The sequence below is a fragment of the Macadamia integrifolia genome, chromosome 2, assembly GCF_013358625.1.
Source record: "Macadamia integrifolia cultivar HAES 741 chromosome 2, SCU_Mint_v3, whole genome shotgun sequence".
Lineage (NCBI taxonomy): Eukaryota > Viridiplantae > Streptophyta > Magnoliopsida > Proteales > Proteaceae > Macadamia > Macadamia integrifolia.
In genome coordinates this window covers 7,078,108-7,097,601 of record NC_056558.1, presented here as the reverse complement: position 1 = coordinate 7,097,601, position 19,494 = coordinate 7,078,108, and the positions used below count along the sequence as shown (strand labels likewise).

The 19,494-nt window shown below is 36.6% G+C and overlaps 1 protein-coding gene across 1 annotated transcript; it reads left to right on the top strand.

The window, feature by feature from the left end:
• Positions 1 to 5,485: 5,485 nt before the first annotated feature.
• LOC122072081 (ubiquinol oxidase, mitochondrial-like) lies at positions 5,486 to 15,347 on the top strand. Its single transcript, XM_042636620.1, has 4 exons — positions 5,486 to 6,026; positions 10,071 to 10,199; positions 13,650 to 14,138; positions 14,935 to 15,347. The coding sequence occupies exons 1-4, from the start codon at positions 5,643 to 5,645 to the stop codon at positions 14,992 to 14,994; spliced, it is 1,062 nt and encodes a 353-aa protein (XP_042492554.1). The 5' UTR covers positions 5,486 to 5,642; the 3' UTR covers positions 14,995 to 15,347.
• The last annotated feature ends 4,147 nt before the right edge of the window (positions 15,348 to 19,494 follow it).

Below are 19,494 nucleotides of genomic sequence, written 5' to 3'. Positions count from 1 at the left end.
CCATATTTAATACTATGGAAGATTGCATGATATTGATTGCTTGAAAGGAGTATCCTATGCTTACATTGACATACATGATGATACATGCTAATACACAAGAGTATATTTGATCTAATTAGTCTATCCGGTAAGGTTGCTCCATCGGAATTTAGTGGTCATGGGTTCAAGTGAAGAAACAACCTCTCCAAAAAATGGTGGCAAGAATATGAATATTATGACTCTCTCTAGACCCGGCAATGATAAAAGCCTCGGGAACTAGTTATACCTTTTTTTTTTTCTGCACTCCTTTATAGATCATGTACTTCCTATCCAACACTCATAATTGTCGAGTGGCAATGACAAGGAGCCTCTTTGAGAAGCTTTTCAAGCCAACCTTTCGATCCTCAAAGTATTTTAACTGTAAGAAATCCTTTGACCATAAATGTTGATCATAAGTCCGCCCAAGCATATATAAGCCTTTTTCCCCCTTTTTCTTTAGGGGAGGGTCTGTTGAGGGGAGCAAATATGAATATAAGCACTATAAGACACAGATACTGTGATAGGCCCTAAGGATGTGAATTTGAAATCGAAACCATTTACCAAAATTGTACCGAACCATTTATACCAAAACCATGAAACTATTTAGTAAATGGTTCTGTTTTGATTTTAAAATTGAAATTGTGATTCGGTTTTGATTTTAAAGTTTAAGCCGTTGATAAACCGTAAATCGGTTAACATATATGCAGAAAGTTTAAGTCATTCAATGCTAAGTTTACATATATTTCAATAAAAAAAAAAAGTTTACATTAAAAAATATTAAAAATCATAAAACAAAAAACAATATAATTTTTATTTTATTATTATTATTATTATTATTTTGGTAGAAAATAAATAATTCAATTTAATATTACAATTTACATCAATTTCACTAAAATTTCAAAGGTAAAAAAAATTTTAGGATAAAAGATTAGAAAACATAAAAAAAAAAAACTATTAAAAACAGTTTAAATCAAAATCGTTTATAAATGGTTTATTTTTAATGTATGAAACCACTTATTAAATGATTCCGTTTTTTTTTTTCACTAATAAATCTTGCACCGAATTGATTAACGCCCTTAAGAGGCTCTGCTTAGCCCATTGTCTACAATACGATCGTTTGCGTGGCATTTTAGTTGCAAGAATTGAGATCCACAATGGAAGCATTCGAGTAGAAAATACACCCATTGGTTTCGTTTTTTCTCATTGCAAGAGAAATAAAGAGAAGGAAAATAAAAATTGAAATGCAAATTTTGTAACCATTACGTAAAATGATTATGCAAATAATTTCAAACTAGTTCAAATTTTATTAAATTTTACGATTAAATTCATTATTTGAGAAAGAAAATAAAATATTATGAAAATTTTGATTAACATATTTTGTAAGGAATTAAGGTGGTTACACAATTATGATCAGGGGAAAAAAATTCTATTTTTTTCTTGAATTGATATCACTTTTTTGCCCAATCCTTTACTTGCAACCAAACGGATCAGTCTTAGCCCTCTTGATCAATACCTTAATTTAAAGAGGTCATCCAAGTTCTTTTCTTTTCTTTTCTTTCAGATTTTTTTTTTGTTTAATGTGAAATTGATTTTATATAGGAACGTGTAGATTTTGGTTTAGCATTGTCTGAATAAAATCTCTATAGGTGTCAAATGAATTTTTATATTTTAAAGGGGGTGTTGTTGATGGTGAGTGGGTGCAGGTGTCAAATGAAATTGAAACCTGATTTCCATCAAATATTATGTTAAATGGTCAGCTTAATAAAGAGAAGGGCATAAACAAAATTTGAATTTATCAATTAAAACCCAGACCAACTAGGCATTGGTTTCAATCTGATGGTCATAGAATATATTTAATATTAATTTTATTATAATACCCACGTATCATAACTTTATTTGAATGTCCAAATCAGACATTTCATTATATATATTATAATTGTCTCACCATGATTTGATTTTTGAAACCAATTTTGTATGGGAACTTTCTTTTTGGTAGAAGATTTTATAAGAACATGTAGGTTTGTTTTGGCATTTGCCTGAGTAACACCACAAGTGCCAGCTTTTTTTTGTTTTTGCTTTTTTTTTTTGCATGGTGTCAAATGAAGTTATAAACTAATTTTCCACCAATACTGTCAAATAAAATTTGAATTTATCAACTAAAACCCATACCAACTAGCCCTTGGTCGCAATACTAGGTCAGAGAGTAAATTTAATATTCATTGCCACATTTTACGATCTTATTTGAAGGTCCAAAATCAGACATTTCATTTTATATAATTGTCTCACCATTAATTGATTTGTGTGATTTTATATAGGAACTTTCTATTTTATAGACGATTTTTTATAGGAACATATAGATTTTGCTTCGGCATTTGTCTGAATAACACTTCTATATGTATCAAATGATTAAAAAAAAAAAATTTGTGAGCTGTCAAAAGAATTTGTAACCTAATTTGCCATTAAATAATATGTTAAATGGTCATCTTAATAAAGAGAAGGGGCATAAATGAAATTTGAATATATCAATTGAAACCCATGCCAATTAAACATTGGTCTCAATATAACAGACATAGAGTAAATTTAATATTCATTCCCACATTTCGCAATCTTATTTGAAAGTTCGAGTCAGACATTTCATTTATATAATTGTTTCACCATGATTTGATTTTTAGCATCTTTTTTTTTTTTTTCTCTAAACAATGGCTTTCTAAAACATGACTCTCATTCTGAAGAATAAGTATATTTTTCTTGCAAAAAAGAAAAAAATTTATTGAACAATCCATTAAATAAACTATAAGACAGAGATAGACCACAAATTTGAAATTAGACTAATATAAGCAACACTCCATATATTTAATGGTCAAAGTTAGTGACTAAAATATTTTGACCATAAGAAGAAAACAAAAAAAAAAAAAAAAAAAGGAAGAAGAAGAAAAAAAAAGAAGAGGAAGAAGAGAAGAGGTTGAGAGACCAAAAACAAGGTGAGACCATTTCCCATTCATTTTAAAAAAGAATTTTGAATTACGACACATTCAAATAAATAAATAAATAAACATGAAGATCAACATCTTTAATCAATTCTATATTTGCAACTAAAAGAAAGATATTATTCATTGTTTCATGGTATGGAGTTCTAATAATTATTATTATTATTATTTAGGTGAGAGACCTATAGTATTTGAAAATCTGTTAATATTATTATATAAAAAAGGGAAGGATGGGTTAACTAAACCTAAAATATTTAGTAGAACAACAACAAACTAACATAATTTCAACTAAATAAACTACATGAACGAGTGCAAAGTTAAAAAGAAAAATAAAAATAAAAAAGAAATAAGAAGGAGAGGGATACAACAACTTCAAATAATAATAAAATAATAATAAAATAAAACCTAAAATTTCGTACGCCCTCACAATATAATTTTTTATTGGGAGAGAGATATGCATGCCGTCGATATCATGTATGCTAGCGGATAATACCAATAGGAACACATGATGTAGTATCATTCAGAAATGATATGAATGTCATTTCAGAAAAAAGGAAGAGAGAGATAGACACAATGGGTGCTAGTATACTTGATATCGGCGGTATACCCAACTTTTTCCCTTTTTTATTATTCAAAATTTTTTTTTTTTCTAAAAGCTTCATCAAAACTCGCTTTCTATTTTCAAAGCAATAACATCTTAGAAAAGCAATGGGAAAGGGATATATCTAAATGATGCAAAAACCAGTCATGAGTTATGACCAAGGTTTTACTAATAGAAGCCATACAGATCTGATTTATATGATTTTTTTTCCCTTTTGGGTAGGATTTGATATATACGACTTCATAGAAATAAAATTTTGAAGTAAACGAATCCGTGATGAATGAATAGAACTTAAATGGTTTATAATAGGAGAAAACGGATCAAATTCTCATATGAGAATCATTTTTATACGAATTTAATCCACACATATAGAATTCAATCAAAAACAAATTTTGATGTAGATTTCATTGTGTAAATCAAACATACGAGAATGAACGAGAACCTAATCCACGGTCATTAACAAGGTGCCTCCCCTAACATTGTGTAACTTCTCCGTTATTCCATTAGAATATAATTAGTAATCTAAGGATGGTTCACCACGTCATTACAAATCTCAATTTTCTAAGAATGGAAGACGTATAAATTAAGGAACGTTTTCGACTACTATCAGGCGGCTTGAGACTGACCTTCGTGTTGCTTCCCTTGACCACAGGACCACAACAACTAGGCCGTAGCTTCTTGAGGCTCGACTATCATTATAACATGCTCTGGCAGCTAACTTTGCTCCCCAATTGAAACTGCATTGATCGCATAGATGGAGAATCAATCTGGCATAAGTCTGTGGAGGATATGATCTGACGGTTGGCATTCAAGTAAACACCTTCTAAGGATATGATTGTTTCTTTCAAAAAACTTTTCTTATGCACACTATTGACTATATAGTATTAGTGGATTACTCTCAAGAAAACTCATTTGTAAATGTGGGGTCCACCTTATCAAAACAATCTAACGTCACTGTGTAAGGGGTATTCAACTAAGGTGGTGTGTGGCTTTGAGTTGAGTTCGATCCATATTATTTTCTTAGGATTATTTAGACGGAATATTTAATGTTTTTCATTATTTTCAATGAAAATTAAATGGTTATCATTTAAATTATGGTATAACTTGGTCCATATGACTGTGAGGTCAATATGAGCGTGTGAAACTAGTTAGATAGAAGACTTGAGTACCCATCATTAATAATATATATATATATATATATATATGTATTGTTCACATACTAGATTTTAGAATCCAACACAAGTTTCAAAAAGCTAAGAATCAGGATCAGGAACCAAATTAGTCTTGATTAATCCAATTAGGTCAAGACTGGAGAGGAATTTGAATGAAATCAACCAAAATATGCCTTAGATTTCGGGTGAAAATAGATTTCTATGGTCTAACGCAATTTAATACTCTCCTATGCATTGATATATATCTAAAAGCGAAAGGATAAACCCACCTCCCACACATTTGGGGCTCCTCTCTTGAGTAATGATCGCTCATGATTTGCCCAAAGTTATTTGGTCAATCAACACCTATATAAGGAGTGATTCAATGGTTATGCTTCTATTGATTTGGGCGATCATTACTCATATTTCCTCCCGCATGCCACACTTTAGCAGTCAACACCAATGGAGCACAACAAGTGGCACATCATACAAGAAGGGTATAAAGGTCATTTCAAAGGAACTTGTCCCTTATACACTCTCATAGTCTTGAATTTTCAAAGATTCGTTTTGCTTGTGCGGACTAAATTATTACACGTGTGCCAGACACCTTGAGTTTCCTAACCGATACGCTCATTAAGGTGTCTTTATAGAAAATATTATTAAGATAATCTAAAAAGTCGTTATAGCTTATCTAATCATCGTTAGTCTTGGATGTCAAGAAAGGCATTAACCGACCGACTCTGGCTAATTTGAGCACTGGGATCAGAGGGTCACGCGGATCACGCCAGGCGTTTGAATCCGAGTACTGAGACACCGACACAGAGAGAGAGACATTCTTCTTGCATTTCCAAGGTTCTCTGAGCACCATTTGAGCAGATATCGAAGATGAATCAACACTTGGCTCGATCGTTGATCCGACGTTTACTCCATGGACAGTACCAGAACTCTGCACGTTACATTGTTTCTTCTTATGCTATCAGGAGGTATCCTGTAACCCTAACAGCTACTTCTTCTTCTTCTTCTTCTCCGGGTTATTTCTTCCCTGCTATCTCGCATTTGGGACGTCATTTGAGTTCTGCAACTTCGTCGGCGGCGGATATCGTGGCGGATGGGCAGAAGGAACGGAAGGAGAATTCTGTTACAGATGGCGCCGAACGGCAGAGTGGAGAACCAAAGGGTAAGAATAATGTGATCTCGACCTATTGGGGTATATCGCGACCAGACATCACGAGGGAGGACGGGACTGCTTGGCCATGGAACTGTTTCATGGTAAGGAGAATTAAGTAAGGTTCTGTGTATGATTTTGACTTGTTCCTTTGTTTCTGTATGCTTGTCCTGTTTCTATTTCTTTCTCTCAGGCTCTCATTATGGAGTCTGGACAACTACGTTGATCAATATGCTTTGAAATTGTTTAGAATTGAACAGTTGTAGTCTTTGAATTGGAAAATATTTAGAGTGCTCTGTGAGGTAATCTGGTTTATACCATGTATTTACTATGGGAAGTATCAAAGCGACTTCCCAAGATGCTGTTTCTGGCCAGTTTTTGTTTCTATGATGATAACCCCCTTGCTTGAATCTGCACTTCTTAAATTTTACATGATCAAAATTAATGTAATCTCACGTGTGTATTTCATTTCCCAGCGAGTTTAGTGTTCAATCTCTATCTTTTAAACTAATATGGAAACAAAATGGTTGGTGTTTGAATTTTTGGCTTTATAGAAATAATTATTTCATTTTGCCTATATTTTGGCAGTTTCGAATTGTGAACATAAGCTTATTTGTTAGTTGTGTTATAAAAGAATAGGAAAATAGTTGCTCTATATAAACTGTCAGAGTTCTAGACTGATAAATCGACAGAGACTTAGATATTTTGAAATCACTTGGTGTGGAATGTGTTAGTAATTAAACAAATCGAATATTTTCTTCACAAAACTACTTATCTTCTGTTGGCAGTCCCATAATTTACTGATCCATGTAAATTGCTGGAACAATAACCAAGACTTTGAAATTACTTCTCTCTCTCTCTCTCTCTCTCTCAGCCCACACTGACACAAGGATTACTTGGCAATAAATTTTGTGCTACTTTAACTGGTCCTGTACGAGATGTAAAAAACAGAAGGATGCCCTAGAACTTGCCTGACCTCCTAGAATACTGGCCTTCCACTCCAAATTAACATAAAAAATCAAGTTATGTGAAATCTGAGGACCCTACACTCAATGAGCTAACATCCATTTCATAACATTGAAAATCCGCAACAGCATAATTTCAGTGCTGCTGGTGCCTAGCTTTTGTGTCACCTAGTCTAAGGGTTTCAATGTTAAATCAGAACCCAAAATGGAATTGAAACTTGACTTTTAAAACCAAACCAAAAAATTTCATTTGGTTCGGTTTCTGGTTAGGTTAAAATCTGTCAATTTGTACCAAACCAAAATGAATGAAGTATAAGTGTCTAACCTGTGTGGTCCTAACACCAACCAAACCTAAACCCTAAAAAAAAAAAATGTGTTCTAAGATTTCAGTACACATTTTGTCTCTTCCGCCTCCATCTTTGACTATCATCTCTTCTCACCTCTCTTTTGCAGTTTTGCATTTCTGCTCGTTTCCACTCTGGTGCCTTGCTTCTTCATGGCCAATACGAGACATTCCCAAGTCCTGCGCAAACTGAAGTAGTGAACCGAACATAGCCGAATTATTGTGATTGCGTACGAACCAAATGAAACCAAATAGAGAAAACATAATAGGAAATAAGTAAAACCGAACTGAACCAGTTTGGTTTCGGTTATGAAAATTATTTGGTTTTGGTTCAGTTATGGTTTGTACATATTGTATCCTGAAGTGAATCAAAGCTGAACTGGAAAACTGGAGCCGAACCAATTGACATTCTTAATCCAATCGACCAGCTATTGGAAAGTTCAAAACTGACTTTCATTTAAGATGTTTAAGGAAAGTTTTGGACCCCTCGTAGAGGCTTATCATTCCTACCTAGAGGCTTTGTTGCTGGGGCTCAACAATACCTGCTGCCATGGGAACCTGAGCCAGAGGTTCCATAGGCTAGCTAGCAGCCTTCCTTTGGGTCAATAGAAGAGTCTTTAGTGCGTAAACATCTGCATAGTTTTTTTATTTCTGTTTAGTTGTGTTGGTGATTTGGGAAGTGTTGTAATTTTGTTTTAAGAATTTCATCCTATCTTTTGTTTCTTTTTTTGGATGAATAAAAATTCATTCAAATTTCATCCTATCTTGAGTTCGTGATACTATGTACTTTTATGATATCACAGTATTTTCTGTTTTTCATTAAATTTGCATCTTCATCCATGAAATCATGTTCTCAACCTTTGTCGAATAACAAAACCCTTCAATTATTTCGCTTCTCCCACCATTTAATTGCTACTATAAGTTTCTAACTTTAAAATCTAAACCTCAGCTGATTCTTTCTTGAATCAAGTAAACAAATCTGCAATGTATAAAATCCTACCAGCCTCCTTCAAACATGGAGAGAAACCAGATCTTTCTTAGTTTATAACCCTTAAGACCTTTTGTTTCTCATAGTTCAAGGTTGCAAAAATCTCATTTGTTTGGCTTTAGCTAGTCATAGGCGATACTGGAAAACATTATTATCTCGCTCGAAATCTTGGTTTCTTGCTGAGATTTCGATTCATTTCTCGGTTTCTCCTTGACTCAACCAACTCACATGATGTTTAAACTTCATTATGATGAGATTTCTTGCCTTTCTCGTTAGATCTCGCCTCTCTCATTGCTGTGAAGAGAAACCCCATAAGACTTTGTGTTATTTTGGTGCCTCTTGCCAAATCTCACCTTTGTAGTAGAGATTATCAATTTCAACACTTAAGAGATTGACACTTTTTGATGTCTTTTAATTCCTTTTGCTTATTTTAAGTTGTTTCACACTTTTACTTGAGTTATATGTGTTCTATAAGTACTAGATAATATTTAGAATAGCCTAAGATAGACCTACCCCATAGACTACAATCTAGGGTCCAAAGTCAAAGTACCATTTTGGGTTTTATTTTTTAAAATCTAATGTTGTGTTTAGAAGGTCTAAAATAGGCTAGATGACAAGTTTCAGGGCTAACTTGGCCATATGGCCACCGAAACTCATCCCTGAGTCTTCCAGAGCTTGTCTTGTCCAAAAATACATGGTTTTGCCGAGATCTCGCCAGAACTTGGTTTTTGGTCTGGGTGAAACTGAGACTAATCTTTCACCAATCTAATAACCCCGACCGTGTTGCTTGATTTTACCATCTTTGAAATCCCGTTTCAACCCACTCCTGAGGGAGGAACTATTCTGCTCTTATTTAGAGAAGTGACAGACTCTAATAACCAATAAAATGTAAATACTGTTAGTCCATCACTTTAAGAGCTAAGGATGAGTACCCAAAGAATATTCAGAGTTCATTTCCTTGTAGATTTTATTTAACATATTATTCTTGACTTCTTTTTGTCTTTCTTCCCATTTTCTAATCAAGTTGTGGTAGCATGACTCTTGGAGGGTGAAACACTTCATCTTTCTAATAGCAAAACAGAGCAAACAAGATAAGAAAAAACTGACAGCTTTGCAGGTTTTCAAACTTTTTGTCTAGTCCTAGCTTACAAAGTACATCAATGATCAATCATGATCTTATTCATCCTCCCATTGGTCATGCTGTATTTTTGGTTTGTGATTTCTCCATGAAGTTATATTTATGGTTTAACGTTTCATTAAAAAAAATTATTTATGGTTTAATGAACTTGTCCATTTTGGTCCTTATTATAAAAATTCTTGGTTGTTAGGGTGAGTTTTGGGCTACCCCATGCTACATCAGGCTTTTGTTATTGCCTGATAAATATGAGCAACTGAGATGAGTGATGGAGTTATTGAGTGGTGAGCAAGTTCCCAATGCTAGAATAATTCAGTTGATGATTACTGCTACTAATGATCCATAAAAAATAGAGAGAATATTTTCCTGCTGTGCTAAAGATGCATGTTTTATTGTTCTAGAAAATTACAGTTTACAAGCTGTGGGAAAAAATTCAGAACTTTCTTGTTTTTATCTAATATTAATTTTATGCATTCTAGCTGTTTATGTCTCCATTAATTATTAGTGGCACCCTTTTTAACTATTTGCATTCTTAGTTGAACTCTTCAGTCTTCAAGACATTATTTCTTGATATGAAATCCCTGTTCTTTTATGACCTTATCCGTTATGTCTACTTATGATTCTTCAATTTCTGATTATGTTCGAAGAATCCTTTCTGGAAGCTATCAGGTTCATTTTCTAATATATATATATATATATATTTTTTTTTTCCTGCAGCCATGGGAGACCTACAAAGCTGACTTGTCAATTGATCTGAAAAAGCACCATGTACCTAGAACATTTTTGGACAAGGTTGCATTTAGGACAGTGAAGCTTCTTCGGATACCTACTGATGTTTTCTTTCAGGTGCATAATCTGCTTCTTTTTCTATATTTCGACTGATAGCTATCATGGCTGATGCATGTGATTGAGATGATGTTAAATTTCATTTACTTGCTTGGAGAAATTAGAATATTTGTTAATATTGGATCAGTAATTCAAACTATTTAATCCCAGTATCCCACCAAAAATTGATGAACGTGTAACTAGCCGAACCCACATGCACAAGGAAGTAAAGTCAATTCAATTGTAAGTCAATTTTGTAAGGAGCATAGATTATGGATTTAGCTAGTAGGATAATGTTGCCAGAAGGTTTAAAAATTCAGAATTGGATATAGGATCCATCTCCGTTGATTCCGATTTGATTCTAATTTGAATATTTCTGAAATTGGCCTGGAATCTATCGGACTTGGCTGGAATTGTCTAAACTTGGTTCGGATGATGTTTTCTTGGTTTGGATGATGTTTTCTTTCAGGTGCATAATCTGCTTCTTTTTCTATATTTCGACCGATGGCTATCATGGCTGATACATGTGATTGAGATGATGTTAAATTTCATTTACTTGCTTGGAGCAATTGGAATATTTGTTAACATTAGATCAGTAATTCAAACTATTTAATCCCAGTATCCCACCAAAAATTGATGAACTATTGTGTAACTAGCCGAACCCACATACACAAGGAAGTAAAGTCAATTCAACTGTAAGTAAATTTTGTAAGGAGCATAGATTATGGATTTAGCTAGTAGGATAATGTTGCCAGAAGGTTTAAAAATTCAGAATTGGATATAGGATCCGTCCCCGTTGATTCCGATTTGATTCTAATTTGAATATTTCTGAAATCGGCCTGGAATCTATCGGACTTGGCTGGAATTGTCTAAACTTGGTTCGGACTTAGTATGCTTAGAGTCGTGGTTACTTTGGAGTCACCCTAATGCAAGTAGCCATCCAGAAACTAGATTTGTAATCAATAAATCAATTGGCTGCAACTCAGTCCCAGGTCTAAGATATTTTTCTGACAACCCAGGGGCTGAGAAGCATTTACTGGTTTGTATGTACCAGAAGCCTATGATGGAGAAAAAAAGGGGCTGTTGCCTTGGGAAGACAACAGAATGGTAGCAGGGAGAAGAGTGGTGCATTCTACAGAGAAGAGGGAGAATGAACAGTCAGTGAACAGTGCCATGACTAGTGAAGAAGAGAGAGAGACAAAAGAGGTGTTCTCGGCTACACAATTAAAATCCAAATTCTATGTTCTATTCATAAGGGATGGGTGATTACAAGTATTTATTGATATTAAAATAATACAAATAGAATCCTCCTAATATGTAATTAATATGTAAACTAACTTAGAAACTGTTTTTATGACTCTTTATCTTGCTAAACTACTGCAGTTCTACCTAAAACAGAGACAAATTTTTTATAGGACTACTCAACTCAAACTGACAACTAAGGAATGGGCCCCACATGATCCCTCTAACAACTACTATTATTTAAATCCTAAACTAATCTCTAATGGGTCCCACCACTGATTGGAATATTTATTTCCTTGCATCCCTTTAGATCCCCTCCCTCTTTTGGGCTTTTTAATTCAGTCCATTACAAATAAAACCTAAAGAATTAAAAGCACATACCCAATAGATATTAATATAAGACCACTTTTTGAACCAATCCTGCATTATGGCCCCAATTGATTCGGAGTCGAGTCGGCTGATTCCGCCAATTATCTGATTTTTAAAATAATGATTGAGTCAAATTGGGATTGCCCGAGTTTGGGCCTCAGATCTGATAGTGAGCCTCTTACCGATCTGATAGTGATCCTCTTACCCGCCTTGTTATTTCCTGTCTCCTAATTTGGCTGATCCTTTTTCAGATCACCCGAGTCAATTGGGGATGGAGTTGATTAAATCCTCGACATATGTTTAGTCATGGATCCTTTCTCCATCAGCTCTATTCAAAACCGTACTTGTTATCACCTACTGGCTACTAGTCCCAAGTTATGTGTGCGTTTCCACCACTTCTCCTGGAGTCATTTTAGGCCCAACTCTTTTCGCTTCTTCAATCTGAATTAAACCACTTCTTCGTACTGAAGCATTCAAAGGCCTCCATTGCACATATGCCACCTCAAATGATTTTCTTGCAACTTGTCATGTGTCAGAGCTATGCCTAAATTAGCTATAATTTCTTCATTCTTTGTTTCATCTTTTCTAGTTCACCACTTGTTGATCTTAACATTCTCATTTCAGCTACACTTAGTTTGTTTATATGTTGTTTTTTTATTGCCCAACATTCAGCTCCATGCATCATTGCGTTCGTATAACTGTCATATAAAATTACACTACACTCGGGACATACCCTTCCACTGTGCCACTGTAGTCCTTAAACCCAAAACTCATAGAAACCACGATTTTACTCAAATTACAGTTTTAGCAACTTCAGTAAATGCATGACCCCATTCCCTAACAGAAAAATATTACATTCAGGGGTATTGAAGATGCAGAATAGTGGGCGCCTTTTTCATGGGTGGTAGGGAGTTTAACATTAACTACTTCAGAGAAGTGAGGAGAAAGTAATCAACTGAAAGGGGCAGACTTCAGGGAAACTGAAAAGCATCTGAATTCGGTTGAGGAATGAGACAGTGAGCTGTTAGGGTATGAAGTGATTGAAGGGCATCAATGGCACATGGTAATCAAGGAAGCTACTGCTTAGTGGGAAGAGTGATAGAATTCAAAAGCAGAGAAAGGAGGAGAATGATAGAGGGTGGTCTTCGTTGCAATGGTATGGTTGCTCCATTGCGAAACAGTAATCGCGGCCTCGGGGGTTTGAGTTAGGAAACAGCCTCTGCATAGCAGTTTTAAGTCTGTACATTATGACCCTCCTCAGACCCCCTAGTGGTGGGAGCCTTGTGCACTGTGTAAGCCCTTTTTTTGGAAAGGAGGAGAGTGGGCAAGTCAAAAGCACTGCGTGGTCTTGTTTCTTATTCTGACCCCCCCACACGCGCGCACACAAAAAAAATGTCCTTTTTAACTTTTCTTGGGGGCAGACAAGGAAAAGAGTAGATTTTACACGAGAAGTGGAAAGGATCACGTGTGTCTACAAAATTTTGTCTTGGAGGATATGCCCCCATGTGCCATTGGTGGAACAGGATCTAAGTTGTCAACCAAATAGAGGAATAAGGGTAAGCTTTGTTGAGTTTGGAAGTTGCTTTACTGTTTGGTGAATTTTTACCCCCTTGTATACTCTGTTTAACCTTTCTATGCTCTCAGGGAAGTAGATCATATGTCAAGTTATTTAAGGTTTTAAAACTTGAAATCAGACTTGGTATCAGCTTCTGATCCCAAGTTGACAAGGCCATTCTGTTCTTGACTTTTTATGTAATGAGTCATGTAGCATTCTCTATTCATGAAATCCAGATTATTTACAAGAAAAAAATGTTCTAAAACCATAAAAAATTTTCTTTTATATCTGAATTCATCATGCAGAGAAGGTATGGATGTCGCGCAATGATGCTGGAGACAGTTGCAGCTGTTCCCGGTATGGTGGGAGGGATGCTGTTGCACCTTAGGTCTCTGCGTAAGTTCCAGCAGACTGGTGGTTGGGTCAAGGCCCTACTAGAAGAGGCTGAGAATGAAAGGATGCACTTGATGACTATGGTGGAGCTTGTGAAGCCTGCATGGTACGAGAGGCTACTGGTTCTTGTTGTTCAAGGAGGGTTCTTCAACATCTTCTTTGTTCTCTATATTCTTTCTCCGAAGTTGGCTCATCGAATTGTTGGATATCTGGAGGAGGAAGCAATACATTCATATACAGAGTACCTGAAGGATATAGAGAGTGGTGCCATCGAAAATGTTCCAGCTCCTGCTATTGCTATTGACTATTGGAGGCTGCCCAAGGATGCCACTCTTAAGGATGTTGTGACTGTGATCCGAGCAGATGAAGCGCACCATCGAGATGTCAACCATTTTGCTTCTGTGAGTATTTCTAATATTTCTCCATGCATGACTTTAGTGATTGTTGGGTAATATTTTCTAGAATGGATTTGTAACCTGTTTTTATAGTTTATATGGGTGCATGATTCCATTATTTCATCAATCATGATATAGTGCCATACCAGCAGAATTTTTTAGCATTCATGCTGGGACTCCAGTTTGTGAATTCTGTAGAGACTGGGGTTCAAACGAGACCTGGGTCTGAAACTTCCTTCGCTGCTGAACCAGTATGGTTTTATTTTTGCATGTGCTTCCACATACTAACTGGACAATAATGGTTGAATTTTCTATTAAATAGAACAAATAAAATGTGCAAAAGGTGTTTTTCCATGCGAAAAGCCATGGCAATGGCAGCCACAGTACATGATGAGTTGATTCTAATCGTGTCATCCAGGAATTCAGTGAAGCCTCATCTAAATCAATTCTGGTTGACTTAAATTAGTCTTATGATGATATGTCATTATAATCATCTTGGAAAATTCCCCCCTCAGTAAGACTTCACCCATCCTGGTCTGAATTTATGGGCAGTTTCATCTTCATCCCTTGTTGTTGATAATCCAAGCCAACATTGCAGTTGTGTATGGAATTACTAATCTTCCAATCTAATTTTCAATTCTGAGGTTCCCCTTGTAATTTAGTTCTACCTTGATTTATTGGTGGCTTTCGCAGGAATGTTGTCATTTCAGATTATATTAGTTCAACTTGAAACACTATTGCATTTTAGTGATAATCATTCTTGTGCCTTGTTTTGAAGCATGATAATTTCTTTGTGATGCAGGACATCCATTTCCAGGGAAAAGAATTGAGGGAGGCTCCAGCTCCACTTGGATACCATTAAAAATGTTTTTTCCTTTTTTTTGTCCGTGTGCAAATTGATGTCTGCATGGCAATGAGAAGACCTTATAGTAGTTATCATGCGTTACCAGAGTGAGTTCGATTAACGAACTGAATCTCATATATATAACTGAAATAATTTGCATATATATTCGTAGTTTGAACATCATGTACACAGAAATCTCTGAGGATGGTGGTTGAAGCTAGAACAGGAAAGCAGAAGCTACCTTTGCCAGTATACCATTTATGCTCCGTCACTTTTTTGTTTCGTTTTAGGCTCTGTTTCATTTGCATATAATGCTGGAAACTTTAATATTATTTTATAATACGAAGATTACAATCATATTTTTATATAAATTTGACAATACCCTCATCTGTTATCCAAAACCAGTACCATCTATTTATTATTTTATGAACTGATAATATCTTCATAGCTCCTAATGGGGGTCCAATTCAATGTTGTATCCTTCTACGAACATAGTTCTGCCAGACTCGGTTGAATTGCTAGAGATTGGTTGCTCTGAGAGTGACCTTCATTTCATAATTTCTTCTTTTGCTATGATCACTTTAGTTGAAATAGAGGCTTTGGAATCCAGAAGGCTGCATGGCTAGCCTCGAATTGGGCTTGCTTGAGGTGTAGATTGAAGGAGATTCTAAAAAAACGTTACTTGCTCTGAGAGTGACCTTCATTTCATAATTTCTTCTTTTGCTATGATCAATTTAGTTGAAATAGAGGCTTCGGAATCCAGAAGGCTGCATGGCTAGCCTCGAATTGGGCTTGCTTGAGGTGTAGATTGAAGGAGATTCTAAAAAAACGTTACTAAATGCTACTATGGCAGTTCAACAGCTCCGTCGAATGGTAGAGCAGCAGTGATACCAATATCCCAGAAAAATTAGAAGAGGCCTAATTTTAGCCATGTTTCTGTAAAACATCCTCTGGTTTGCAATTTTGTTAAATATATGAAGATTGCTGCAATCAAAATATTGTAACAAAAAAATTGATCACCCCCCACAACACACACACCCCACCCCCCTTCACCCAAAAAAAAAAGCTATTAAGGAGGGTTTGTGTTGTTTAGATGGACTAAGTTCAATGTAGTAATGATTCAGAAGAAGATTCATTTTCTACGAGGCCCTAAACCCTTTTCCAGGGAATCTCCCATTCACATGGTCTGCAAAAATATAGCTTGTAGCTTGTAATTAAGTGATTCATCGTTTTTTTTCTTCCTACTTGGTGGAAACCACCTCTCTAAGTGGGGATAAGATTGTATACAATGTAACACTCAGACCGCATAATGGTGAGATCCTTATGAATTGGGTATGTCCATGGTCTCTTTCTTGGGAAAAAGAATTCTGTCAGAGACAAAAGGATGTGAAAAGAAGATATTGCCTCACACCCTGGGCGTCGTATATGCTGACATGTGTTTTCACATTGGCATGCCTAGTGTTCGCTATGCCTTTTTTTTTTCCTTTCTATATGGGACCTATATGGTTACGCTTCTCAGCAGACCCTCTTGTCTGGGGATAAGAGTCCAAAATTCTGTTTTGATGACGGAAGGGTTTTGTCGCTTGAGCCATGAATCATTTTTTATTCTCTATCCTGCAGACATAGAAAACATCCAGAGACAGGGGTCATGAAAAAATGACGTAGATCGGTGTCAGTGCGTTAAATATGCTGGCACGTGTTCTCTCAAGGCAGGTTTCTTTCATCCGTTCGTTTTTTCTCTCAGGTGTAGTGTGTTAAGTAGACTTGGTGAACTGATGTTTGGGGTCCCTTGTAGTTCTAGACCTAACCCCAAAGGCCCGGTTTGTTTAGCGGATTCGGATCGCCTGTAGCATGGGGATGTGCTGCACGATCTGTAGCACATGTAGTAAAGGCAACATGTGGATTTTTTGAAATCAACCGAGAAGATCTATGAGGGAGGAAAGAGGCTTTTGTACATGCGTTGCAGAGGAGTGGAGGAGTGGAGGAGTGGATTAAAGGAAACAGCCTCTCTCAGAGGAGAATCGAATAGGGTTTTCAGTCTAATGTAGCGATCTTCAATTGCTCCTACGATTCCACCGTCCCACTGTCCTTCCAGTAGGGACTCCATCCATGTTAACCTTCACGAACAGGCCCTCCCTACAAGCTTCAGTTTTCTCGCTACTCTGCTGGAGGTGTGTCAAGTATCTCCGCGGCTTGGATGAGCTACTGCAGCTTACAAGTTTCTTCCTGAATGCACGAACTGGAGGCCAACCCACAACTGGAGCATGAGAAGTTCTGATTTTATTTTATTTTATTTTTGTTTTTACAGCAGAAAGAGACAAACCCAATTCAAAAGACAAATAATAAAATCTTGTTTAGTCAGAAACCTAATGGTAGGTTACAATGTTCCTTGGATTCTTAGAACCACTGAGCAAGAAAAGATTGTAGACCTGCTGCTCCATCAAATTCTTGTTGTGAGCAGTCATGAAAACAAAACAAAACAAAACATGTAAATGAAGCAAGGAAGGAACTGAGAGGATGTCAGAATCGCAAAATATAATAGCCCTGAATCGTGTTCTGAATTTCAAAATTTCACACGATTTAGGTAGGAGAGGAGATCAGAAGAACACCCACCGAGAAGTCGCCGGAGAAAAATGGAGGAATCGCAGAGAGAAAATAGACCGGAGAATCGCAGGAGCAAGGAAAATCCATGGGTGTTCTGTTCGAATCTCCTCCCTTGTCACTGCTGTTTCCCTTAGATCCATTCCCCTGCAACTCATGTACAAAAACGCTACAGACGATCCGTATCCTTGTTTAGTGGGGTGCCTGGGGTGGGATTCTAGTGGGAGTGGAACCCACATGGAGATGGGGTGGGAGATTTTGGCCTACAGGAATGGAAAAGTTACACTTCCCCTTAATTTTCCCATTCCACATCTGTTTGGTTGACAAGGACAGAGAGTGGGAGAGAGATAAAGGACAACAGAAGGTTTCAAATGAGAAACAACAAGTGGATTTCAAATTCAGAGGGTAATATTCTCCATCTTCTTCTTCTTCTTCTTCTTCTTCTTCTTCAATCCCCAATTTTTTTAAAGTTTGTATCATAACTGCAGCCCCCTGCATCTCTTTCTCCTCCTCTTCTTCTTTTTGTTCCTTTTTTTTATTTTTTTTATGCTTGCTACCCAAGCGTAGAGTGATGAGGTTTTTTATTTCCCTTCTTTTTTCTGTTTGATCTAATAGATCAGGCTATAAATTTTAGTTCATCTCCTTTATCTCCTCTTCTTCTTCTTCTTCTTGTCCGACTTCCCTTTTTTTTTTCCTCTCTTTATTTCTGTGTGGTATGTAGCATCTTCTTCTTCTTTGATTCCTTTTTTTTAATTATTTCCTATGCTTGCCGCCCTGGCGGAAAAGTGACGATGCAGCGGCTGGGCACACCGATGGTGGTGGCGTAGCTTGAAGCCATGGGACAGACCGATGGCGGTGGCGAAGCTTAAAACACAGTGTTCTCTCGCGCTATCTCAACAGCTTTACCTGCAAAGTCCCACCAATTTGGTAGGAGTTTGTGAGGGGTTGGGGTGGGAGAATTGTACATCCACAATACACAAATAACAACTATCCCACCCCATGTAACTCCCCGCTAAACAAACAGACGGGGCCAAACTAATTTGTCTCCAAGCCTACCCCTCTCAACCCTATTCCCTTCCTTGACCCATCTTCACCTCAACCTCAACCTCCGCCACCACCTGCAACACCTTCTCCCTCTCATGCTCTCACGCTGCCCTGAGTTCCCTCCCCTACCCTCTCCCTCGCCTGCCACTCCACCCGACCACTCCACCCTAACCCCAGCTAACCCATCCGACTGCAAAGCCCACCTCACACTCCCATCCTCGTGCAATCAGTCCAGCAGGAATCCCAAAGATAGGACGAAAGCAAGAGATGGTGAAAAAACTAATCTTAATTCAGTGGAATGATATAAACGGGACCAACAGAAACATTATCCGGATTTGCGATTCCGTTCGCAGACTCCATGTTCTCCATGCTCGTCACTTTCCGTGTTGCATTGGGCATGAAGGCAATACCTCCGTACGGCCCCCATTACCACTTCATAGAGCCCAGGCTCCATCTCATCATTGAAGCTTCGATCAGTGATGGAACCTTGGATGAAAACTGCATCGAAAAAACTACTACTCTCTCAGAATTGGGGATGAAATCCAGTTAAATGAATAAAAAAGAATGAAATAGGATTCAAAACAGTAATGAATTTTCAATGAAGAAATCACACTTGACAAAATAACTCAAATAATAGATGGAAAACGATTGCAGAGAAACAAGGAACAAGTAATGCAAATGCAATTGCTTCGTTTTTGTGAAATAAAAAAGCAAGAAACACAGAATTTCCAATTTCTGAACTTGGAGAGAGAAGCTTGGAGTTTCCTGTAGAGATAAACTAGAGCATATACGTTTATATTTTGCAGAGAAATGGAAATAAATGAAGCTCAGAGAAAAACAGCAGAGTTTCTGGTACGGAAGAGCAGAAGAAAT